General features: G+C 37.5%; 1 protein-coding gene across 7 annotated transcripts in view; it reads left to right on the top strand.

The window, feature by feature from the left end:
* LOC139470825 (histone-lysine N-methyltransferase PRDM16-like) overlaps positions 1-27,233 on the top strand; it is a 138,779-nt gene extending 111,546 nt beyond the window's left edge. For 4 of the 7 annotated variants that reach the window (XM_071253128.1, XM_071253127.1, XM_071253130.1 and 1 more), the window contains 5 exons: positions 1,440-1,574; positions 11,697-11,814; positions 20,287-20,440; positions 22,383-22,491; positions 22,999-27,233. In XM_071253128.1, coding sequence (XP_071109229.1) covers positions 1,440-1,574; positions 11,697-11,814; positions 20,287-20,440; positions 22,383-22,491; positions 22,999-25,017 — 2,535 coding nt within the window. In that variant the 3' untranslated portion in view covers positions 25,018-27,233. Of the gene's footprint in view, positions 1-168; positions 198-1,439; positions 1,575-11,696; positions 11,815-18,375; positions 18,511-20,286; positions 20,441-22,382; positions 22,492-22,998 lie in introns of those variants that run through there. The other 3 variants (XM_071253132.1, XM_071253129.1, XM_071253133.1) reach the window with 3 other exon arrangements.
* The last annotated feature ends 647 nt before the right edge of the window (positions 27,234-27,880 follow it).

Genomic DNA, 27,880 nt, shown 5'->3' with positions numbered 1-27,880 from the left:
TGCTTAAACGCCTGACTCGTCCCAGTCTGTCCCAGATTCAGCCAATCACAGCTCCCGATTTCTCCATACCAATTGTGCCTTGTTGTCATAACATCGCTGTGATTCATCTAATTTGCAATATTTAATGAAATCTACAAGTGTTTATCTGGGGTTATTTTGTGACGGACAGTCAGTGCAGCCTCCATTCACGAGATAAGGTACAGATGCTCTCCATCCTCTTCTGTCTTATTCTTCTTATTCTTCTGTATATGTGTGTATTGTTTTGTTTTTATTTTCACTAACTTTGTTGTATGTGTTTATGTACGGACGAAAGGCATCATTTTGGGGTAATATTCTGAGATTGTTTCACTGTTGAGGTCGTCATCCATGGAAAACTATCTCCTGCTTGTGAAATGTTCTTGTGATTGTTATGCTTGAAACAACAGAACAAATATTCGTTGATATTATTTATATTTTTTGTTATGGTGGAGACAACAGAACAAATATTTGTTGATATTATTTAAATTTTTACTTGACTTATTTTTCAGTTTTTGTAATATTTTTGAAATTTTGTAATAGACTTGATATTTGGTATTGATTCATCAACACATGCTCATGATATTGTCGGAATACAATCGACTCTTCTCTTAACAGAGATTTATTTTGATAAGGGAAATTGTAGATTTTCTGCAATGTTTTTTGATGGATTGATTTATTGCTTTCAGTATATGACCACAGGGCCTTTATACAGTCATTTGAGGACAATCTTTATGTGCTGTTTTATTCGATTAAAATGGATATTAGTGCTATGTACTCTACTGGTTATACCATGTTATTATTACATACAATGTGTTGTCACTGGTTTGAAAAAAACTACTTGTACATAATAAAATTGGTTGAGATATACTGTTCACAACAAAGTGCCACATTGTACTGTCCTCAACAGCTGGGATGTTCTTCTCAAAGCAGAATGCACTGTGTCTCTAATGGCATGGAATATTTGATTGGGTTTCTTTATCAAACAGCATATGATTTAGATATTTTTAGTCTTTTTCAAGTTATGATAATATGTACGATTTATTTTATCAGCTTTCATGTGGACATATTTTGATATTCCATATGATGTTATATATTAAGCAGAATGTTATACAAGATCATTTTTTATAGTTATTTTTAAATTGGCTTACAAAATGAGATAAGGAGTAAAACAGTATATGAATAATTTATGCTACATTTTCTGAGACTTCTACACCTATATTGCACTATATGCAACCTGCACATGCCTAATATTGTTATTTATTTATTTTGCACCGTATCAAAACACAAGTCTTAAGTCGGCAGCAGGCAGCACATAAAGGACATAGTTTGAAAGCCTGGGAAAATTACAGGTTGTTAATTTTGGTAAATTTGCTACAAAATATTGACATAGTTTGTTCTATTTGCTGGTTGTTTTTTTCTAGCTGGTGGATGACTGTGGTAAGGTGAAAGGCTGGGTGGACGCGAGTGATCCTGGATGCGGTAACTGGATGAAATATATCCGAGGTTCCGAAGACAGGAACCAGAGAAATTTGATGGCAGTTCAAGTTGATGATCAGGTAAATAGTATTTATTTTTTTAATTTGAAAAAAGTGTTTGTTTGTTAATGTTGATTTTATCATGTTGATTAACCATTTATGTATTGATATTTAAATATGCGTCACTCAACCTTGATAGGGTTCCTTAAAATATTCAATTCAGGATTATCACATGTAAGGTAGGCATGTGGAATATGTCATTTGGGGTTTTGTTATCTCACTGGTTAAAAATAAAAATAACCAGAAAATGATAAATATTTATTTTTGTAATATATTAAATATGAAACAAACCTTTTTTCAAAATTGAAATATTAATAATATTCTTGTGAAGAAATGAAAATGTTTCAGAGTTAAATGAATGGGTTCTGTTTTCAATTTCGTCTTTTAAGGAATGTGTATAGGGTACTAGTATAATTATATAGTATATCTCGCTTGAGAGCTGTATCTTTGAACGAGGACATTGATTCTGATAGATATACAATGGCTGGGATAGGATGATTGTTTACCATTGGTCGATGTAGTTTTGTAGGACAAGCTGTTTATTCCGAGACTAACTTTATTGGTCACAGATGTCTATGAAATAAGTAGGACTCCCAAGTGCATTTGTGTATCACAGAGATTATGTGTGTAAAATTATTTCCTCATGAAATGAATACATATTTTAATGAGTTTATGATGGAATGGATACATAATTTTATGAATCTATAATAACATGGATACATAATTTTGAGTCTATAATGAAATGGATACATATTTTGATGAGGAGATATTAGTTTATGTTTACATTGATTTTTCATATTGGCCAACTTTTGTGAAATACGAAAATTCTTAACAGTTGATTATTTTCTCACTTAAAGAAGTCTGTGGTATCATCATCGCATGCATTGCATGTGATGCGCTCAGATATTGATCCATGAAACACAATCAAGGGTTGAATGTATTATCACTAACATCATATCAAGTATCAGTGATCATGCATGCTGGGAGACGTCTGCTCCCTGTCTGTTTCATCTCCACTCCAATCCTCTTTTGCCCCCTCATCCCACTCTCCCTATATTCCTGTCTATACTCCACTTGTCTTTGCAATCTCCATTCCACCGCTCCCATCTTACCATCTCTGCTCCGTCTAACTCACTACACACTACACTGAATTCATTCTCCCATCATTCTCTTCCCATTTCTAATTCACTCTAACACTCTCTACTCCTCTCTTCCTCCCGCCCCAGTCTCTCTCTCTCTCTCTCTGATCCATCTCTCTCTCTCTCTCTCTCTGATCCACTCCACTCCTCTCCGCTCCACTCTCTCTCTCTCTCTGATCCACTCTCTCTCTCTCTTATCCGCTCCACACCACTCCACCCCACCCCACCCTAAATCTACTCAATTCTCACATTCCAAGACACAAACTCCTCATCCCTGCCCAATCCTCCTCACCTTCATCCCCAGTCTGTCCCCTAGACCCATGAGAATATATAAAAAAATACATCCCACATAAGTCGAGAATGATTTGGAAAGTTTGCCTCAGCTCCAAGTGAAATTAAATAAGCATTGTTTTGGGATCCATTTGCATTTTATCATCTATTTTGTAGATATATATTAACAAATAAGATAACTTATTTCAGGGAATAATTTGTAGTCTACCTCATCATCTCTCCCCTCCACCCCACCCCACCCCAGAACCACTTCACCACCCCAGACCCCCACCCCTATCAATTCTCACCCTCTCATTCCTACTGACTCGTACCCATCCCAGGCCCCTTCCACCTCAGCTCCTTATCCCTATCAATTTCTTTCCCCCTCACTTCCCTGTCCTCTCTCCACATCCCCACATCCCCATCCTACTTTCCCATCTTACTCCCCCACCCCCCCCCTCCCTCATCCACATGTCACCCTCAAGCACTGCCCATGATGATGAGATCAATTATGTAGATCCGAAGATCATCACAGCTCCTCTTGTCTGAGGTGCTGAAATTGAAATTGATTTGCACACCTCCTGGTGCAACAGCTGGTTGTGAACATCAATGCCTGTTGTACTTTCTTCATTCTCGCATAAAACTCTAAAACGTCACCATTTTGTACTTTCTACTATTTACTAAAGAACCCACCTCAATTTTCTCAAGTATCCATGTACGTATATAGTGCACAGAGTGAGTATTGTTTTACAACACTTCTAGCAATATTCCAGTAATATCACAGCGAGGGACACCAGAAATGGGCTTCACACTTTGTACCCATGTTGGGAATCGATCCCAGGTCTTCGTCGTGTTGAGCAAACGCTTTAACCACTAGACTACTCCACCGCCTACACATATGAGTGATAGGAGTGTCTCTTCTCGGGGTCATGTACAGATATAATATTATTGTGATAATTTGAACACTTGTATGTTACTATCGCAATATAGGCACAACTATTGCAACAATATTGGAAAAGATTGCTACATACTTCTACCATTGTACAATGAAAATGTCCGTGTATTATTTGATTATGAGGTCAAAACAAACTACAGTCATGGTCAAATTAGAGAAAACATATATAGTGTACGTGAGTGAGTAAGTATGGTTTAACGCTGCTTTTAGCGTGAAGTGTGAAGCCCATTTCTGGTGTCCCCCACAATGATATTGCTGGAACACTGCAACAGTTATAAAGAATTTGATTAAAGTTAAACACTGCAAAAGAGTTTCATTAAATCTAAACACTACAACAGTTATAAGGAGTTTGATTAAAGCTAAACACTGCAACAGTTATAAGGAGTTTGATTAAAGCTAAATAAACACTACAACAGTTGTAAGGAATTTGATTAAAGCTAGACACTTCAACAGTTATAAAGAGTTTGATTAAAGCTAAACACTACAACAGTTATGAAGAGTTTGATTAAAGATAAACACTACAACAGTTTTAAAGAGTTTGATTAAAGCTAAACACTACAACAGTTATGAAGAGTTTGATTAAAGCTAGACACTTCAACAGTTATAAAGAGTTTGATTAAAGCTAAACACTACAACAGTTGTAAGGAGTTTGATTAAAGCTAGACACTTCAACAGTTATAAAGAGTTTGATTAAAGCTAAACACTACAACAGTTATAAGGAGTTTGATTAAAGCTAAATAAACACTACAACAGTTTTAAGGAGTTTGATTAAAGCTAAATAAACACTACAACAGTTGTAAGGAGTTTGATTAAAGCTAGACACTTCAACAGTTATAAAGAGTTTGATTAAAGCTAAACACTACAACAGTTATAAGGAGTTTGATTAAAGCTAAATAAACACTACAACAGTTGTAAGGAGTTTGATTTAAGCTAGACACTACAACAGTTATAAAGAGTTTGATTAAAGCTAAACACTACAACATTTATAAGGAGTTTGATTAAAGCTAAACACTTCAACAGTTATAAGGAGTTTGATTAAAGCTAAACAAACCAGCTAGTGTTGAACGCTAAACACTACAACTGTTTTAAAGAGTTTGATTAAAGCTAAACGCTACAACAGTTATAAGGAGTTTGATTAAAGCTTCACACTACAAGCGTTTAACACTTAACACAACAACTGAGGCTGTAAAGCAGACAAGCGCATATATTTCAGTTTTACTAGATGTTTCCAAACCTAATTGTTTATTTGTTTGGTGGTCTTTCAGAGTCACCTTTTTGTTCGAGTGTTATGATCCATTTATAGACAAATCTATATTTTACTGCAGCAGAACATCAATTACTATACACTGCTCACAAGTCATGTCTACGTTGGCACATATTAAAATGTTGTAATTTCTCAGCTGACTTTATGCATGTTATATGACCATGAATTATTATCACTCCACTTCTACTATAAATAATCCTATGTCAAGATGTCACCATCCAACAGTAGTTGTCAGGGGACAATTATCTCCTTCAGACAACAGCATGAAAGAACCCAACATCCCTCCATCTGTTGCCATCTAAGCCTCGCTACTTTTATACTCGCGATATTTATGCAGAAATTCGTTGACCGGCCAGTGTGCATCCTTGCTACACTGCATTAAAATTGATACGTCTTGAATGAGGTTGATTACATGTCTATGGCTGTCGCAGTTTGTCATTATAACGTTTTATTGAGTTGCAGAATCTATATCCATTCATGTATATGTCTTATTGTAGTCTTTATAGGGGAAGAAACATGTCAGCAATAAATTAAGTGGTTTCAATAGTGCTTAGAGACTGGTGTCACACATGTGGGGATAGCTTGTTAGAAGTGACGATAGCATCTCATAAACAAGTTACAATGATACCTCGACATCTTGGCATAAAGATTTTCAATAAGTCATATCCACGTTGAACTGGTAAGGAAGACAGTTGAAAATGCTGTCATTCTGAATGATATAGTCCCCATTAAATATTTGCTGTTGGTCTCCTTTATAATAATGACACATGACAATATATTATTAATGATAATTTATGTTTAATGTACAAGCTGAAAAATCAATATTCATCAAAATGTAATGAATGATCTTTATTGGATAAAAATAACAAGACATTGTACTGAAATTTACAACTAATTGTGAAATTATATTTAACATAAACATTTCCATTCAATTTGTATATTCTAATATTTCCATTAGTTGTTAAGTAAGTAGCATCTTCAGGAAATTGTGGAAATTATATATATCCTTATATCACTGTATAGAATAATATTACAACATCAGTATGTTTGTAAGTAAGATAGGGACCAAGAACCTGGATTCGGATATCTGATTATTAGTTTGATATAACTGAAATAAATGAAACACTTGAAATAAGTAGCCAAAACTGAAATATTTGGTGCAAAATTAATTAACAGATTTATATATTTATTTTTAAAAATATTAAAGTGGAGGGGATCAGTGTGAATAGGTAGAGTCTCTTCAGGAACCAACACCTTTGTAAATATTTAAAAAACTACTCTGATTATGGCTGTGGTAACTTAGTGTTTCTTCTTTATCATCTATAGTTTCAATCCTCATCCCAACCCTAACCTTGAGAGTACACCATCCTCATCCCAACCCTAACCTTGAGAGCACACCCCCTACTGAAGTCAGCCTCACCCGTCTTGTCACAGCTTGACTATCAGTGTTGTCATATTAACTCTTTTATTACGATCTCACAACTTTCCCACAACGTGTGTGAATAAATACAGCATTTCTGTGTTGATAGCAGTGTCCCCCCTGCCTCCGTAATGTCCCCCGGGGTATTGTCCCCCGCAGTCTAATCCCCCACCCACCCGGCACATCAGGCTACCCTCGGCCACGTTCAGATCCTCATAGTCTTCTGATGGTCAATATTGTGGCAGTCCTGACATTGCATTGTGGGAAGGGATGACTTGGTGGTGGAGGGAAATAATGGGATGAAATTGTGTCAGTTGTTGCGGTAATTTAATTTGCCACCCATACTGGTCGTGGTAGTGTGGGAAAAAGTAGTGCTGTACAGTCTGTGATTCTGTTGCAGGGGCTCAGCACTGACATTGTTGTGCCACTTTATGATGATAGATTCCTTTACCCTTAGATGATCTGTAATAATCACTTCAAATTTCCATCAAATATAAAAAAATTGATTATTTATACAGGAGTCCTATCCATGTGGCTGCCAAGATCTATAAACCACCTTGTATCTATCTATCTATCTATCTATCTATCTATCTATCTATCTAAACACTTTGAAAACGTATATTCGCTGTTTTGTAGTATCTATCTATCTATCTATCTATCTATCTATCTATCTATCTATCTAAACACTTTGAAAACATATAATCGCTGTTTTGTAGTATCTATCTATCTATCTATCTATCTATCTATCTATCTATCTATCTATCTATCTATCTATCTATCTAAACACTTTGAAAACGTATAATCGCTGTTTAGTAGTATCTATCTATCTATCTATCTATCTATCTATCTATCTATCTATCTATCTATCTATCTAAACACTTTGAAAACGTATAATCGCTGTTTAGTAGTATCTATCTATCTATCTATCTATCTATCTATCTAAACACTTTGAAAACGTATAATCGCTGTTTTGTAGTATCTATCTATCTATCTATCTATCTATCTATCTATCTATCTATCTATCTATCTATCTATCTAAACACTTTGAAAACGTATAATCGCTGTTTAGTAGTATCTATCTATCTATCTATCTATCTATCTATCTAAACACTTTGAAAACGTATAATCGCTGTTTTGTAGCATCTATCTATCTATCTATCTATCTATCTATCTATCTATCTATCTAAACACTTTGAAAACACATAATCGCTGTTTTGTAGTATCTATTTCACAAACCCAATCACTCACAACATATTTACAAATTGCTCTTATGACCCACTCAAAGATTATTTCCCCATCCGTCACATTATCCTCCGGGTCCATTAACAGTTGTAGTGAAACTATCACCTCAGCAACACACACATGAGAACCTTCTTGTTGTCAGACGGAAACCGAAGATGAGACGAAATTGAATTATTATTAATGTCTTTGAACTTGCCTTATCACGAGGCATAATAGGCTGTAAATATTTGTCCCCCTGTGCTCTTTAACCAACGCATTATCTTGTCTATTTCTTAACAACATCCCCAAGTGAATGTCATCGGGGGCTCTTCAGCTCAGTGAGATATTAAAAGTGGATGCCAGGCTAAATCCAGGTTTATACAATCCATTGAAAACATATTTTTATTAATGTCATGAAATTGGAATGTTTTGAAAGAGCTCTCCCTGTTCAGCCCGTCCTTTGAAGAACCCGAGAATCACTCGAGACGTAAATATGAAGCAAGTAATCCGATGTCCTAAGATGCAAGGTCATGTGACCAGGTCTTCCTTTTGCCGTCTTATCGTGATAATTCCCGCAAATCAGATAATGATTGCGCTTGTCATATGTAAATCTCAAACACATTCACGCGAAATTTATTATTCGTTTTCGTGGTAGTATTTACATTTTCAAAAACTTTTCTTGGCTAAACAAGGATTCACATTTACATTAGATTTTCTTTAAGTATATAGGTCTCTTTAAATTACTTGTCAAATCTTAGCAACTGTAGAATCCTGTGTAATCAGTTACAATATTACATTTGTCAAACTATGCTACCAATTTGTTCCAAAGTAATATATGTCGTATCTAATTGAAAATAGTTTTTAGATTCACAAAACATCTTGTCCCAAGAATAGAGTGTGAGATGGTAATTACTTTTTTTGAACTCTGAACACTACAACATAAGCTAAGATTAAAGTCAGATTTTTTACGACTTTGAGCTGTTTAATCCCCTTATCCATACCGTCCCTCATCGCCAGTAAGCACCACACAATGGCACCATGATGAAAAATAAAACAAAATGTGCACATGTTTAAGTCCTGAATGTGTTAAACGCATTAAAGACATGAACCCCTGGTGATTCGTAGACCAGATCAGAGGGATTAGGGGTAGATTAGCTTAGCAATCCTCACTCACTAAACTGTATATCACGTCTACAACAGAGACCGTGATTTGATGTTCGGACATCTGGACTTAGACGCACAACTTGACCGTCTCAAGCCGAGGATATAATCCGATAGATGAAACCTTGTAGATAAGAGACCTTTACTAGCAATCCTTGCTTTAATCTGGATTATCTAGTGGATTATGGGTGAAAACCTGCAAATTAGCGGAGTGAAGAAATATGCTTGAGTGTATTATCCTGAGGAGATTAACCTACTTAGTAATAGAAGATGAATGGATGGCCACTTCAAAGAAAGGAGGATTTTAATTGCTTCACTAGGTTATACACAGCTCTTTTGACACGGCTGACACGTGATGACTTGTCAAATTGTAGACAGTGTTTTCCTAACAACTTGTTCAGACACTGAAAGACATGCCAGTTGAGTAATCACGTGATAATCACTCAAGGTAAAATCTATACTGATATACTTATGTGTAATATAGGTATTGTATAACGCTTGTTCTACACCTGTCAAACAGAAGGGTATTGAGTAAGCGGTGATATACTACTGGTTGGGAATGATAAAAACATGTCTCCTTTAATACCTACAGTACAACCATTGTCTAGGATTTGATTGATTAAATATCAAACAGAGATAGTCACTTGACTTTGTTGATAACAGATTTAGGTAGTGTGTTTGTTTTCTACTTTTTTCATTCTAAAATAGAATTTAGGACTGTAATAATTTGTATTGAAGCTTATGGATATGATAGCCGGTTGACAATAGATCTTGTCCAATACTTATAGAAGCTTTGAAGATCAGAGACTACTGATCTCTAGTCACAGAGACGCAATGCAGGGTTAGATTTACAAAATGAGGAAATTGTATTAATTGTTTGACCAGGATAAACATTGGTTCTGAACAAGCATGTGCGTCTCTCCAGGCTTGATAACATGATCATCATTGAACTTTTTCCTGTCATACATTGACGAGTTGACAGAAAGCATTTGTGTTTTTTATCACAAGTTGATATTCAGAACATATTTGTCAGGTAAACAGTTTGTAGATAACGGCAGTTTTGTATTGTTTGACAATCGTGTAAAAGTAGGAAATAGGACTGGTTGATTCGTGACCTACAGACATGTGATATGATTGGGAAATTCCCCATTGATATTTCATTTGACTTTACGTCTTGTCAATGCTTATCAAGGATTGAGCAGAATCTAAATTTGATAAGTTTCAACTTTGAAATCTTTAGAATATGCATGATCACTTGAGAATGTGATAGTGGTAGATTGAACTTGTGCTTATTAAAGAATCCCACCTGTGTCAAAGAAACAAAGATTCGAATGTTTCAAATCTAGTTATTGAATGGTGAACGGAGACCTGTGCTTTGATGTATTGAGGGATATATCAACCTCGCGCATGTAAGTACAACGTAGGTGTTCTTATAGCAGTACGCTCTCAGAATATCTGCCAAGTTATGAATGAGTTTGAAACATGACGACAAGGTGGGGGAAACTGCCAGGGAAGAATATTAAAAGAGGAATAGTATTAATTTGTGATATATTAGAAAAGAATTATTGCAGAAATGTATACATTTTAGCAATTAACAAGACATGAAAACTTTATGAAACATGAAAAACTTTATCAAAACCAAATCTTGTCAAACATAAATACTTTGTGAAACATACAAACTTTATGAAACTTTGTCAAACATGAAAACTTTATGAAACTTTGCCAAACATGAAAACTTAAACATAAAACTATAGTTAATGACAACTTCCGGGGTAGAAGGACAAAAAACCAGTAGTCCAAGAAAAAAATAATTATTTAAATAAATTTGGTTATTTTACGATTATATCATGTATTACTACATATAATATAAAATCTATATCACAGAATTGACATAATCATACATATATACACACCTTGTTCACAACATACATCAGCACATCCTCAATCTCATTACTGTGAAACGGCCCCTACGTTATTTCACTTCATTGTAATTCAATTAGTTAATTAACTTCATTAAGCAAGTCAGGTGTTTGAATGTGGTTCACCTGTATCAATACTCTTCGCTCACTGATAACATAAGTAATTGTCCACCTTGTCATGCATTGTCATCACAAATCACCTCATCACTAACTTGCTAAAAGCTATGTTAGGCCATGAAAGTGATGCTAATTATAACACCGGGTCCGATTCCTCCCTTTACATCCCCATCATCTTTGAGAAGAAATCCCCCGAAGCTAAACCCAACCTGGGACTTTCTGAGCAGCGAAATCCGCCCTCAGGTACAAAGACTACATGCCTATAGTACCTATTATCAAGATTTACTTTTCATCTTAACTAGCATGTTCATGCAAGTCCGAGTCCCGCCCCAAGCAATATGTTTCACTGTTCCTCTGTCCCTGGAGCTAATTAGCTTTGACCAATCAGATCCAGGTAGTCCAGGTAGGATAGTTCTTGTTGATACACCTATCATCACATCCTCCAGTCGATGATGATGAACTCATCTCACCTGTAATTAGCACATCAAATGCTACCTGGTTACCTGTGTTTCTTCTAACAAACAATTACCTGACTATTGTCTCTTGGTAAGATAATACAATACACAGTTTAACTGTCCATTGTCTTATTTGTAAGAACCTCTTGGGAAGGCTTGTAGGGGTCAATTAGATCAAAGAATGTATACCTGTAATTAAGACAGGTGTGTCCTCATTTATAGGTGTACTACAGAGCTGTGAGGGACATTCACCCAGGAGAAGAGATGCTGCTGTATGCTAGAGAAGCTCTGTACCCAGAGATGGAATTGGATGCTATGGCCATGCACAAAATGGAAGATGGTAAGGTTTTTACCTGTGTTTTACCTGTAGTTACCTGTTTATCAAGGTACATGTACAGACACTGGAAGGACAGGAGGGGGGCACCTCTAGTGAGTGAAACCTGGAACCATATAGGAGTAACTCGTTTTACCTGTGTTTTACCTGTGTCCTACCTACAGTTTACCTGTGTTAACCTGTAATTAATACTTAATCAAGAGATGCATCATAGTTGACAGGAAACATGTGACACATAGTTGCAAACCTATTTATTTTATTTTGATTTTCATAGACTAGTAGCATATATTGAGACCTCATATTTGAATATCGGTTCTCTACTAGAGCAATTTATTTACAAGAATTGATCCTGAAGTGATGTTTTGAGATATGATTATTCTAATCAGATAGATGTAAACATATCTCACAAGGAATAATGCTGTTACAACACATTCACTACTGAAAAGTATCAATAATACTGGTATAATACTTATTTTATTTTGTAACCAAGAGATTGTTTCAGTGTGTCAGTAGTTTTTTAATTACAGTTTACATGGCTATGTCATGTTGGGTGTCTATTGTTAGTGGTAATTGTTTGGCAAGGCTGCAATGTCACACCTGACCTAAATCAATCAGTTTCGTTTTCCTTAGCACTAACCTGTGTTCATACCTACTGTCATACACACAGATTAAAAAAACATCAAAAACGCAATTTTCTAGAATAAATATGAATAATCTAAATACATGTTTTCTTTAACATACTTAAAACAAGCTATTCCATGAGTGTTGCACTGCGAATGCAGAATGGTAAAATGCCATGAATATTGTGGAAGTATTCTTAAATACAAACAATTTGTCAACAATATTCTGTCCAATAAAGTCATTTTGATAGAATTGCCACTTTATTTAAGCCCTCGTTTATGAGGTATTGACACTAACATTGAACCCTGATGATAATGAATACATTCCCCATACACCATCTTATTGTTAACCACAGCTTCAGTGGCAATTTAACGCTCATCCCAATGACAGTAACAACATTAATTAAGTACTAAGCAGTGTGCATAATGCTAATTAATTAGATCATTTAGATGAAACTGGCAGTAACTGTTGATGAATCCAGGTGATATTGCTTGTATCAACAGGTAAGGTATCTCTCATCCTTAATTGGCTTTCACCTGTATCTACCTGTCAATAGGGTTAATTAGTGTCCCCAATTAGATGCTTGAATGAGCCTGTCAGGTGACCAGTGATAAATACCCAGGAGTTATAGCCTACTTGTATATCTCACCTGAAAACTCGTCAAGACAGGTACTCTCCTGTACACCTGAACTACCTGCAGTAGAAACTTATTTATTTATTTCACAAACATGACTTGGGACATTAGAGAAGAAGGTAAGTATTTTGATATGATGATGAGGAGTATTATTATGGATGAGAGCATCTCTATTGTACACACACTTTCAGGTTTGCATCTTTCCCCTTCACCAGGAGAAAAATTTGATAATGTATTTTATGTGGTTATCAAGTTACTGTTTACGGGTTAATAAGGACAGAATAAGCAGATTTGAGAAACTTGTATCTATACTAACCATAAAAGTTAGGAATCATAATTTTTTTTTTTTGATATGTGTTTGTAGTGAAGAGTAAGTACACAATCTCATAAAAATATTCCTCAAAATATTCATGGATCATGAATATTTTTGGGACGTGTTTGTAGTAGAGACTGAGCATAGAATTTCATAAAAATATCCCCCAAAATATTCATGATTTTGGGGTTAAGTATATATCTGTTAAGATCAGCTGTATTCTTTTTTTTGTTTGGAAATCGCAACATGGGTGGATTTTTTATCTGTGGTTACAGTTTTGTGAGATAAAGCCTAGAAAACAGCTAAGAAGAATAGTTGGTGTAAAAACTGTGATAGTTTGTGTTTGTGATAAGGTGTTAAGTGGCCCTTGTCGAGGAACACAGGTGAAAGGGAACTCAGGAATCTCCACCTCAGGTGAGACCAGTTTGAGTGATTCAATGACCCCTGATTTATGACAGGTATTTGGCCAGCTTTGTTTTCCCGGTAACAATTAAGACCATAAGCAGGTGAGAATACAGGTAGCAATAGTTACACAGGAGCTTGACAGGTAGAGATGGGAGCACTCATGTGTTCGTTAGGAACAATGCAAGGCAGGTAGAACCAGGTATTGTCCTTTACCTATGACACAATGTTTGTTTTACCTGCCCATAAACTATTGCTCACCTGTTGCACAGGTAAAGGTGATCACTGCAAGGTATTCACACAGTGTGAGATATGTGTGTCCAGTACGGAGGTGATAGTGAGTCTTATGGCAGATTGATTAGTGAATTGTGTCATGATTTGAAGGAAAGTATTGCTCCTTGTGCCTTCTATAATTGGTGATTCAAGACTCTTTAGTGCCATTTCTGATGAGATATCCACAAGGGTATTACTGCACCTAAGGTATTGTGATTAATTGTTTAAACTTTTAGTTAATGTTGTGTAATTTTAATGAATAATGTAATAAGTGATTTTATGTAAAATCAGCAAAAATGAATCTTGAATTTTTTTCCATTTTTATTTTTTTCCATTTTAGAAAGGTTCTTTAAGCTTTTTTATTTGGAAATGTTCAAGTAGAAATGTATGATAGTGTTTGCTTTTTGTAATTAGAATAGGTGCATTCCTGTTAAATAAAGCTTAAGAATTCCGATCTCCTACTTGTCAATGGGTAGCGTTAGCTGTATTGTTAAAGGTGCATGTCGAAAATGATCATAAGCCGATTGATTTCATGAAGGTGTGCATATGACAACCAAACTATATCTGTTCATTAGAGTGAAAAAACTACTTTAAAGGTGATGTACTTGTATTAACATAGACTCGATACAATGATACGAGTGTTTGCTAAGATACCTGTATCTACCTGTACAGAACAATACCTGACGAGTTGAGGAAAGCACAGGTGTGAGTATCATGACGATCACATTGTCCGGGCAGCTCTTGTAGTCAGTCAACGTGTCAATCGCTCCGAGTGCACATAAGGATGACTTCAAATGTTATCATCGACCTGTCAGTTGCGAACTGTATTATTGGACCAAGTCACGCTATTACGAAAACTAACTACACGCGTTTCAAATCGCTGTAATCCCTGACAATAGATATGTTCTGGCTAACCCTGTGTGGCTCGTTGTGTCAGGAAATAGGGGTGTTCTAGTGGACAAGATAATACAACACTTGGGGGTGGGGGGGGTGAGGGTGTAATGGGCCTGCACCCCACCACCCCTCCATGTCGCTACCCACTCCCCGATCTCCCCAGAACACCAAGCTTCAGTTTCAAGTACATGTATTGGTTTCTTTTGAAGATAAGTGTATTTTTAGGCTTTCGGTTTTCTTTCAATGTTGCTATTCCAAATTCAATTAGTACCTTGAAAAGTTGATTTTTAACCTTAATTTTTTGTCAATTTTAATTAAGTTTATACAACAGTTACTGTGAGTGATTGGTTTAAATTGATTGTAAATATTTCCGTGAACTAAATTTTCCTTATTTGTTTACTGAAAATATACTTTCTAATTTGTATTAACGTTTATTGATTTTGTGGTTAGGGTTGTGTGGTGTGGATATTGTGAATAGTCTTGGTGAAGAAATACAGGCATTCCTTGAAGCCAGGCAGCTTACCATGGAAGGGAAAATGTGAGATATCTGCACTTTGCTATCAGATTAATTCCAACAGTATAAATTCCATCTGTTTGGTTTGGAAACTGATCCATCATCAAGCTCTTGTTTAAGTTTAAAACGATTGTTTCCTCCTGTTCCAGTTTCCTTGAAATATAGGGAACGTGTTTCATTTGGAAAAAAATAGAAAATGTATCATTTTATAGATGGCAAAGAATTTAATGTTAAGTGTACAATGTGTATCAGTTTAACCAGCCAGTTCTTGGGGGACTTAGTACAAGGGTCATGCTTGAGTGACAACGTGAACTGTCAGTATATTGAGACTCAATGAATTCACAGAGCTAATAACTACCTCATCATGTGTACGTCTGACGACTGAGTTGTCTGCTAACAATGTTACCAGTCAAGTGTGTCTGTTTTCTCGTGTGCCTTCGACACATCTCGGTACCGGAGCATTGTCTATTTTGATAAGTTCCCAAGCGCAGTTGAAATTAGGATAAAAATAGATGTAGTGGTGTCATTTTGTCATGAATTACTGTACTAGACCTGGTAGTCTATCAGCAAGTGAACTCGGGACGGGGTAACTCGCCATGTAATTGATCTGAGCTGCTCTCTTAATGTCTTATATATATTGTAAACATTTGCTGTTTGCTTCATTGAAATTCATTTTTCATGTTTTCTCAAGAGAAGCGGAATAAATCAGTTACTCTGGTATAAAGAAGATCTTAATAGGGCAAAAAGTTTATGTTTTGGAATGAGGATAAGCAACGTATGGTCTGTGAATTAAAAAGTAAAATGTCAAGAATTTGAATTCAACAGGTTTAAATGGGGCAGTAATGAACATACAGTGTAGATATATGTGTTTAAGTCTGCATGTAGAATTTGTAACAGCATCAAAATTTTCGTTTCATGACAATTCTGAGTGTAGGTTCTACATTAACAACCCTTCCCGATAAGAGCAGCAATAGAAAGTTTTTAATCCACTAGTCCTTAAAATTACAGAGTAAAATGCTTAAAAATGGCAAATTTCTACTAGTCCCTATGATACCTAACTAGTGGGCAGTTTGGTCAGGACTATAAGACCATTGCCAATTTCTGTTGCTGCAAAAAGTTCCAGCTGATGATCCCCCTAACTCTGAAAAACTCCTTCCTCCTTTATCAGGGAGACAAAAGGGAGTCTGCAACAGATGACGTCCTATCTGTACTATAGGACGCTGGGCTGAGAAGCAGGCTTGTAGGTAAACAATTAGCTCTATTATGACATGTTAGCGAGGATTACCCCCGTTACAGGTAGCCAGGGGATCAGAAGCGTGGGTCCCACACAAAGCTCGGGAGCAGCTGTTTAGGGCACCTGGCAGGGGACTGAGGCTAGCGAGTAGCGCGTGCCTCGCCACGACAATAGTCTCTCTTCACTCACTCTTCACGTGCGATCTTCAAAACCACACCAGTCGGCTTCGTCCCCTCTTTGTTGCCTTCCTTTCATATTATTTTCAAATTTGCTATTGTTCGTATTTTGCCAAAGATCAAATTAAATTCTTGCCTGTTCACTTTCTTTTTAATCAAAGAAATATTTTCATATTACTGTACAATAAAAGATAGCACTGAAGTTGGATGCATCTGCAAAAACATCTTTTATGAATACCATTTTATCCTTTTAGGCATTTATTAAAAAAAGATGCATTTTTATGTTTTTTCACTGATACCAGGGCTGATGAGTTAATTAAGGTATGAAGTGTTGAATGACCTGCTCCAATATGAAACCAATGTGGTATTATGATCCGGTGATAGTGTGATTCTCATCTTCGTCCAGGGTCATTCAAAAAGCAGGATTGTACAGACAATAGCTGGACAATAGCCGTGCTGGACTTGGTCAATATTTTCAATTGTTGGGCTGGACGGTACATCAGCTCTAATAGAATACCCCTTCGAGAGGGACATTATCTCTGCGAGAGGCTTTTATAAGTGTTTTCACGTATTTAATGTTTTACGTTGACTTGGTGATCATGCCCCACTAGCCAACAGATGGCGCTGTGAAGAAAGTCGCAGCAAATAAAGAAATGATTGACAATGGGTCGGAATATTCTTTAAAAAGACTGATGCTTCTTTGCGATGACCCCTGGTCATTGTCAGTGTGCTGAATCTATATTCATTTTTGATTGGTCAGTGTGAGGTCATGAGAGAGGTCGTGATACCGTGTAACATTTTTCTCACTGGGGGTGATTGGTCAGCGATGAATGAATTAGGGTTTATTTGCAACCTCCGACCTTTCCTTTTATTGTGTCATCCTTTGATTCCCCTCACCTGCCAAAGTCCCTCATTATAGCGCTGACTGTATCGCTTGTGAATTTATTTTATCATTTTTAGACACCGTATCACCTTAAAAGTTTGAAATAAATATAACAACTCCAAAGTGATATTATTTTGCGGAAATATTTTGGTGGACGGGAAGTGTATATGATATTTGATAGTCAGTTCTGCACATTTGTCTCGACTGCTCAATTTAATCCATGATTTTAAATTCATGGTTTGTCAGCAGCCACAACAGCATAATCTTCCTGTCTCAAGCTACACTGTCCATCAAAACAAGGCCTTACACGAGCAAGGTTCCCCTCATTAAACCCCCATGATCCTCTACCCTCCCACCTCACTATAACAACATACCCCCTCAGGCTAGTTAAATAGTACATTGTGTGGGCCTAGCGTAACCAACCAGTCTCCTCTCGTCCCATGTATCACTGTTCCGCAGTATAGCGAGGGCTTTCTACCTGCGATTGATTGACAGGCAACACTGATTACATTCTCGCTAATTACCCTGCTCGGCCTATCAGGCGACTGGTCATCTGGGGGCTGGCTGACGGGAGGCGGGGCTTAAGCTACCTATGCTTAGTGGGTTCTCACAGTAATAAAAAAATGTTTAGAGAGATAGAAACATTGTATTAGTAGTGAGAATTGCCTGGACTTGAGACAACAGTGTGTTTTTGTGTCCAATGGATATATGGTCTCTGGCTGAGAATCTTGCAGAAGTGGACCGAGAATCTTATTCAGGTACATGTCACAGTTTTTCCATTTCCTAAGGATAGAATAAGGGTTAAGTTAAGATATATGGGATGTCTATTTATCAGATTCATGTCATTTTTAAAAATGAATGAATTTTTGGAAAAAATATGATACAAAATTGACCAGTATTTGATACACCGTTACACTTGTTAATCCAAACCATTTATTGTCCATTTATCAACGTTTATCTTGTCTACCTTATCACTATACCCCGATTCAAGTGTCCTCCTATTTTATAGCCTGTCGTCCCCTTTTCAGCCTCAGCCCCCCTCTGACCCCCCACCCTCCCGTCCCGCCCCTCTCCGCATGATCGACACACAAAACCCCATGTTGACAAAGATCGCTTCGGATGGTGGAAGCTTATGATATTCAAGGTAGCAATAGCTTCAATTTATGATAGGCAAGTTTACAACTTTATATGCTTGTTGTGGTGTCGAGCAGACTGGTCCGGAGGGAGATAAGGATACAGCCCGTGAGGTGACAGTCAGGTAAAAACAGTTGTCTCAGAGCCAGGTGTCCCAGGTGCTGAAGACCAGGATACAAATTTGTTGCTCCCTCGATCACTTCTTGCAGTGTGATTTCCGATAATAATGGCTAGTTAGGACTCGGGAGGACGAGGATGGAGAACATGTATGGGTACGATACGTCAGTTATACACCGTTAGGCCAGCTGATGATGGATAAAAACAGCTTCATCACAGCATATGGTTATGACTTGACAGTTTAATTAATTGATAGGGTTTTAAGGGTTGTTGTTGCTCTCCTTAATTTCATTATGTTTATCAAGTAACATTATATGTGCTCTGCGGTCCACCTGCCGAGCTAATGCAGTTATTCCGTCTCTTTGTCCCGTAACAATTAGCTGTCAAAGGCTAGAGATTTCTTTATCCATTAAAAGACAGTCTTTTAAGAGATTTGGAAAATATTGTATTGTTATTCTGGTTCTTGAAGTACTCAAAATTGAAAACAATAGGTTTTGATCAATTATACTGTTGTGAGTATTTCAATGGGACCTTTTAAGAGTTATGTGTGTATTGTGTTTAAGAGGTAATATCTTAGATATGTCATTTCTGTTGAATATTCAAGCAAAATGTGTCAGACAAAAGCTTTTAGAAATTTTGAAAATTTCATAATTCAAGTAGTTTGGTTTTTTAAATAAACAATGAATTTATTAATATTTTGAAATTTATTTAACTTATATATAATGGTGATAATATTTTCTGTATTTTGATGCCTTTTTCATTAATTTTACCCAATATTTCCACAATTTTACCTGTGTTTACCTGTGTTTACCTGGACAGGTGGGGTTATTTGACAATATGATCCGTCACCACGTCTCGAGCAGCTCACAAAGTCACATTCATTATCAGTGATATCATTAAGACAGCACACGTTATCTCAATGGCCAATCAATGCCCACCGCCTAACTTTAATTTGTACCAGAGTGATGTGACATATGGCCGCTCGAATTGTCCTCGACCAAGAATTCGTCACACATTCAATGTGCATCTCTCGTGTGAAGTAAACGTGTAGAGACATTTCTGGTCCTTCTCGACTGGATTCTGAAATTAATTTCCACCTGTACTACATTACTACAGGTACAAAGTATGTAAGATGGAATTTCTTTGAAACTGAATAATCTTACTCCTTGATTATCATGATGTTGAAAATCAATGTATTGACTGCAAGCTGTACAGTAATGTTGAGACAAATTAATTTTGGATTTGTGTGAATTTTGTATTAATTTGTTTTCTTTTTTTTCCAGAAGATCGCACTTACTCATGCCCAGAGTGTGGTGAAGTTTTCCGTTCTAAAGTTGCACTACGTCGCCATCAGACTTATGTTTGTGGTCGTTCCGCTGCACTTTACCAAGCCATGACCCGCGACTCTGGCGATCATATCGAGGCAGAAAGTAAAAGGTAGGTAGTTTTAATCCAATCCTATTCCATCGTTTTATTTTTTAGCCAAATATTTGAAGACCACGTGCAATTAATGTTTTGTGTCCGATGTATAGATACTATTTTTTGAGGCTTTGTGTCCGAAGTTTATTTTTAAAATTATTTTGGTAATATTCGTCTTGATTTATTCTCAGTCCCCAGGCGATCACATGACATAAAATCGTTTAGCGTAAGTCTGTCATTTTTCTGCATGGGTACTCCAATTTATGATTGCAGAATGGACAGAAATAATGTTTTGTGTGGGATTTAGAATTTTGTGTGATTTAAGTGTTAAGTTGATTAATTCGCTTACATTAGCATGCATATTTTGAGTTGAAATATTTTGTTGAAGCATCTTGAAGTTTGAAGTATTTGGTTTGGTTGTAAGTGTTGGTGAATGTTTATTGTGTGTTTTTCACTTACTAAATAATAAAAGTGTTGTCTGTAATTTATTTGGAGACAATTATGTGTCTATGAATGACTATGAAACTACTTGAAAAATTACATTTGACTAAAATATGCATGAATATTTGAAACGAAAAGAAAGTTAAAATGGTATCTAGTGCATGTGTGATATTGAGTGTTTTGTTGGAAACCTGTTCTTAGAAATTTTCATCACAATATCATTACAATCATCTCCTGCTTCAGATGTGATGACTAAGACTTGTTCACACTCGCTTTCTTATTTCCAAATTGAATCAGCAAGTGATTTGGATTAAATCCAAAATATGTATGCTCGCCAATAATGATAAAAGTCTGTATTCCTTTACAAGACAGAATTATTATATTTGTCATTTCTTTTCAATCCAGAGGGCTTTTCAGTTCATACATTTTTATCCTAAATCATCTGGGTTTGTGATAGAAGGTTTAAAGTGAATAGGAACTCTTTATTGTTAGCGGAGGAAAAGTATTGAGCAACAAATAATCGTATACGATTGTAATTTCAAATAGAATAATTCCACCATATCGGAGTCATCAGCTTTGTTATTTATCAAATGATTGCGTCTGTAAACTGATAATGAAGAAAATCTATTCATTAACAAAGGTCAATACAAGATAGCTATGCATTGACTGACTTTGAATTACCAAACATGAGTTTTTGTCCAATGACAGCAGATCTTCTCACAAAACTTTGAAATTCCAATAAAAGTTTGCAACATGACTTCCGCCATGCTAAGCAAGCAATGAAAGGAATTATCTAAATCCCTTGTCAACAAATCACAGATTTGAGTGACAGGTGGACAGGACAGACGCCAGCCAATGAGGTTCTGCGTATCAGAGAAGGATGTTAGGGTTCGTTGATAATGATAGGGCTCTCACACTGTGCAGCCGACAAACGCGTTAAGGTGATATTACCACTGGCCTATTGACAATACGATCACTCAAGCACTGGCTTGTTGTTGATGATAGGATAGCTTTGGGCCGGCATAGACGCTCTCTCTCATTGTCAGGGATTGTGGGTAGCTTAGACCCTTTCATTCAACGACTGCTGGGGGTACAGGCCAGTTGTATCTGGAAAGGGTAGCCTAACGGACGTACATTACCGATCGGAGAGGCGAGAGAAGGATATGGGACTCTCTCTTCTCGTGTCAAAGTAACTCACCTTCCCGTTTTCATTCATTTACCTGTTGAGATGTTTTTATGACTATTTTGTTACACATTGTTGCGATATGGTTTTGAAGGTTAACATTAACTGAATGTTTATAATTGTGAATGTATTCCCATTTTGGTTTATCATTGATTTTATTGATTTTCTTCTGAAATTGATTATTCATGTTTAGGTTTGGATTTAAAAAAAAGTTTGTTTGGTTTTTTTATCATTCAAAAGAAATCAAATCCAATATGGCAACAAGGTTGTTAAATTGATTGTACTGATTTCCTGACTTTATTTTGTGCAATTGTTTATTGTATATTTTTATTTCAGCAGTACCGACTCCGACATAGCTAGAGAAACCGAGACAGGTGAAGGGGAGTACAAGTGTGACGAGTGCCCTAAGTCTTTCCAGTGGAAGTCCAACCTGATCAGACATCAGGTTAGTTACACAAGTAATTCACAGTTGAATTGTCGATTTACGGTGTTTAGGAATATAGAATGTTTTTTTAGCTGTTATTTTATTTGACTGATACCATGTCAATACTTTCATCCCACTCCACCACCTTGGGGTTAAATCATTTCTTAATAATATTATGATAAATGTCTTTAATATTTTTTGTTATTTACATTTTATAAATTTTAAGTGTTTTGTTATATTTACCAAAATTAAGTTCAAAATATCATGATGCTTATTACAGTGTTTATTTATAACGAGGGGCGGTCGGGTAGCCTGGTGGTTAAAGCGTTCTCTTGTCACGCAAAAGAGCCGGGTTCGATTCCCGACACGGGTACAATGTGTGAAGCCCATTTCTGGTGTCCCCCGCCGTGATATTGATGGAATATTGCTAAAAGCGGCGTACTCACTATTTGTAATTAAATATGAAATTATAAGCTGACGATTGTTGCCCCCTTTTTCCTCACTTATAATTCCTTTTTAACTTTTCAGACTGCCCACGACATCGGTCGTAGATTCCCTTGTGAGAACTGTGATAAAGTCTTCACAGACCCCAGCAACCTACAGCGCCACATCCGCTCCCAGCACATCGGTGCCCGTTGTCACGCTTGCCCCGAGTGCGGCAAGACGTTCGCCACATCCAGCGGCCTGAAGCAGCACCAACATATTCACAGCAGCGTGAAGCCGTTCCAGTGTGAAGTCTGCCTCAAGGCCTACACCCAGTTTTCCAACCTCTGCAGACATAAACGTATGCACGCGGATTGCCGTCAGCAGATTAAGTGCAAAGACTGTGGTCAAGCATTCTCAACAGTTACCTCCCTTAGCAAGCACAAGAGATTCTGCGAGGGGGCGCTGAGAAACGGCATGCGTGTGTGCTATTCGGCAGATAAGATGTCACCAATGTCGCTGTCACCGGGAAGTCAACCAACTCCCCTGAACCCTGCCCTGATGGGGCTGTATGGAGCTCGTCCTCCTTTCCCATACTACCCTGCCTTCGGTGCCACGTTCCCAGTCCTACAGCCGGGAGCACATCTCCCAGGGGTCCTTGGATCACCCATCTCCCCCAGTGCCAAACTTCCTGCATACTTCACCCCCGAGAAGAAACTCTCACCAGAGGGCAGCAGTATGAGCTCCACCGAGAAGGATGACCACCGCGAGATGAAGGTACGTGATGGTTCGGATGGCGAGATGTCCGACATGAGCACGGGTAGCGATCTTGATGTCAGCTCAGTGTCAGATGCTGAAAGCGAATCCAGTCATAAGAGGCCATCATCAAGTCTGGAGCCTGGTGAGATCTGCCATCCTAAGAGGTCTCCTCACCTGCCAATGAGTCTTACCAAACACAGATCTGATCTACCAAATCTCACACCACCGAGTCACAGACAAGATGCTCCTTTTGACCTCTCAAAGAAGACTCCATCACCAAAACCAGAACTTGCTACCCCAACCAAAGATGAACTGCCTCTGGATCTGAGCAAGAAGATCACCAAGGAGGCAAGCCCAATTGAAACACCTCGCAAGACTCATGTATATGGTGAGATGAGATCTCCTCTGATGCCTGACGTAAAGTTCCCTCACTTCCCCTACCCCTTCCCCACACCCCTTGTGATGGATACGATGATGAGGATGGACAAGGAGAAGCTCCAGGCTTTCCAGGATGTAGCCAAGTTCATGCCGTTTCCCCGATTCCCGATGGGCAGCCCAGCATTCCCAACAATGAGCCCCTTCAGTCTAATGCGAACAGATGCCGACAAGACCCTATCCCCGATGATGAAAATGGATAAGGTTGTTGACCCTTACCCTTATTCTCCAAGTGGAAACAAAATGAAGGAACGCTACTCCTGCAAGTTCTGTGGCAAGATCTTCCCACGATCTGCCAACCTGACCCGCCATCTTCGTACCCACACTGGAGAGCAGCCCTACAAATGCAAGTACTGTGAGCGTTCCTTCAGCATCTCCTCCAACCTCCAACGTCACGTCCGCAACATCCACAACAAGGAGAAGCCCTTTAAATGTCCGCTCTGTGATCGCTGCTTTGGGCAACAGACGAACCTTGATCGCCATTTGAAGAAACACGAGTCTGAAGGCCCGAATGTAGTAGACTCACCGACCAATGAGCTTGAAGAGAAAGATGACGCCTACTTTTCCGAAATTCGTAACTTTATCGGGAAAGCCACTGAAGGTAAAGTCTCTGAAGGTGTCCACGGGGAAGACAAATTCTCTGAAGAAGATCTCAGTAGTCGCCGTAGTCCAGTTGATGCTGTGATGGATGATGGTGACGATGAAGCAGGCGAAACAACAGATGACAATGACAATGAGAGTGTGAGTGAGCCTCCAGCTAAATCGGCTCGTCTGTCTGAGAACAATAACGAAAAAGAAACCATTAAGCCTCCTGTGTCATTTATCGCCAATGGGTATCACCATGGAGACCATGATGGACTTGAGGTGTGTCCGAAACCGAGCTATGAGCTTCAGAGTGGCTACACCCCAACTCTAGCCTGTTCTACATAAATAGTCTGAACTGTGTGATCTGTGAAGATCTGTGACGATCTGTGTAGCTGCTGGTACGAGGACCACTTGATGTATAGATGTATATTGGTGTAAACTTACACACTGGTGTAAATGTCGAAACGTTAAACGATGGTGTTGATGTACATTTTGTGTCGGACTTGTCTTTTGTAGTTTGACCTGCCTGGTCAATCAAACGGACTTCAGGGATGTGCTTTGAGGGACCAAATTCTCAACCAAATGACTTTTGGAGTGTTTTCTTACACAGGTTGTGTGTATTCAACCTTTGCACTTAATGATTACACCTTGTGTGTATGAGTACCCTTGGTATGACCCAGTGTATGTAAGAGTTGAGTGGATATTATTGAATTTTCAACGATGACTAGTCAATGGACTTTGTATATCCCACTCGCCTAACAACTCATTACACTTGTGCTGTTAACAACTGTATGTCACATGTATAGATTTTGAAACTTTTTCTTTTTCATTTTGACATTTTGAAATCTAATTATATTTACACTGTATTTAATATGTAGATTTATTTATACTGCTACTGAAACATGAATTTTCTAAGAAATTTGACTGAACTATTGTGAAGTGGTTTTTCTTCCTTGATGTATATAGCTGAGTGCTCCCCCTCGCTGTGATGATTAGAAAAGAATACTGCTTCAGTATGGCTAGACGATTCAGTAGGTTCAATCATAATTATCTATTATGGGGTTTAAGTAACACTCGAGTCCAAAATATATCTAACAAGAGACTAGAATCTCAGCTTTGCACATACTACGTTTAATCCTAAGCCCGACAAGCAAGGCTGTATGCCCAATGTGCATCGCTAACTGTAGATCATGTCTAGCGCATATAATTTGGTGTAAGAAGTTTTATTTATACTTTTTGTTTATTTGACCAGTCCTGACGGACAGACCTATATCCATTGCCTTCGTGTAACAGTATTAAACCATTTGTCAAAACCACCATAATATGTCTTGAGGAAGATAGTGTTTTGTAGTTATAACCTTCCATTCTTGCCAGCAGCCATTTTGTTAGGATCTCAACTGTCCAGTATTATACACTAGATGGTTGTTGTTAGCATAGCTTGTTTGTTATTTATTTTCATGCATATTTGTATGCAGAAATAGTTGTTAGTTGTATAGTATTCAACTGTCCCCAATGATATGGCTTCCATGTTTAACCACAGTATTGCCATTTTGAGTAACTCCTGCTACTTTCCTCAAAACATATTGTGACTGTCAAGGCTGACACAAACTGCTATTGCAGTGTGTAATTCAAGTATTTAGACATTGTTGACGAGGTCTCCCTCCTTAGTCCCAAGTCAACATAATAGTGGAGCATTTATTTACATGTAGCACCGTTTTCAAGATTTATTATTTTTGTTGCTTTTTTGTTTTGCCTCACAATGTCTCACTAAATTATTCAAATATCATCACCTTCATATTTATTTTCACGAATGTGATTCAACATGTCCTGGATTTTCATGAAAACAAAAACAATAAATCAATTTAATTAATGTTCAAGTTTTTACCTCCTTTGTCACCAAAAGCATTAATGGACAGTTTCAGATTTTTTTATGGATGATGATTTTGTGTATGAATATGATAGTAACTGTCTCAATACTAATGATAAGCATTATATCTAGTCCACCTCAACTTGGCCCTATATAGGTATATTTAATTAGGGTCAGAGGGAGCATCTGTCTCAGTGCTTACGACTTAACAGCTTTTGAATATCCATGTTGCATCATGGCATATTGAGCTACCCATAAAACGACATGAGTCAGATATTCTCTGTGTAAACTCGGCAGTTATCTCAGCTCCATATGTCCCTCTAGTCTTAAGTATCTGTCGCTTTTCACCAAGTTATTGATTAGTTTTGCCTTCTTCGATCAAAGCTCTTGTTAGACATCTGTTGCGGGGTATTAACTTAGTGTTGTTATGGATTAGTTTGGTCCTGTATGGGATGTCTTTGTAGGAGAGAGTTGTCTCCCTTTTTTATGGGACATTACCTCCATGGAGACCAGACATGATGGAACTTTGAAATAATGGAGTAGCTTGACTATTGATTGTAATGAAGCTGTCAGCATCTTGTTTCACGTGTAAAGAGATTGTAAAGGCCTGATTGTCTCAGCATCAACTGGATCACTGATATGATTTAATTCGTAACATTGTGGTTTATGGAAGTCTCCTCTCAGGATGCATTAAAATACATCAAATTAATCTTGAACTTTGTGTTTTATTTACATTGTTGTGTTTAGATGCGTGGTGTTAGCCCAGTGGCAAGGGTTGTGAGTCTGCTCCACCCGGAAGTCTAGGTTTGAGTCCTATCTGAATTGGGTCCAACCATTGAAGGTCTTCCTTGCCGAAAAATGGCTGAAAAGAGCACTCACTCACTCACTCACTCACTCACTCACTCTCTGCTTGGAAGACATTGTTAAATGGGATTGGATCTTGGAAATCTTCAGGACTCTCCACTGTGTATGCTTATATACCACAGTGTTGTCAGTCTCCCACAGAGATCCTACTCCATGTCACTCTTCACACACAGACACTTACTCCATGTTACTCTTCACACACAGACACTTACTCCATGTTACTCTTCACACAGAGACACTTACTCCATGTTACTCTTCACACACAGACACTTACTCCATGTTACTCTTCACACACAGACACTTACTCCATGTTACTCTTCACACAGAGACACTTACTCCATGTTACTCTTCACACACAGACACTTACTCCATGTTACTCTTCACACAGAGACTTGCTCCATGTTACTCTTCACACAGACACTTGCTCCATGTTACTCTTCACACACAAACACTTACTCCATGTTACTCTTCACACAC

The sequence above is a fragment of the Haliotis cracherodii genome, unplaced genomic scaffold, assembly GCF_022045235.1.
Source record: "Haliotis cracherodii isolate W230 unplaced genomic scaffold, xgHalCrac1.p SCAF_21, whole genome shotgun sequence".
Classification (NCBI taxonomy): domain Eukaryota; kingdom Metazoa; phylum Mollusca; class Gastropoda; order Lepetellida; family Haliotidae; genus Haliotis; species Haliotis cracherodii.
This window is presented reverse-complemented; position numbering and strand designations above follow the sequence as displayed.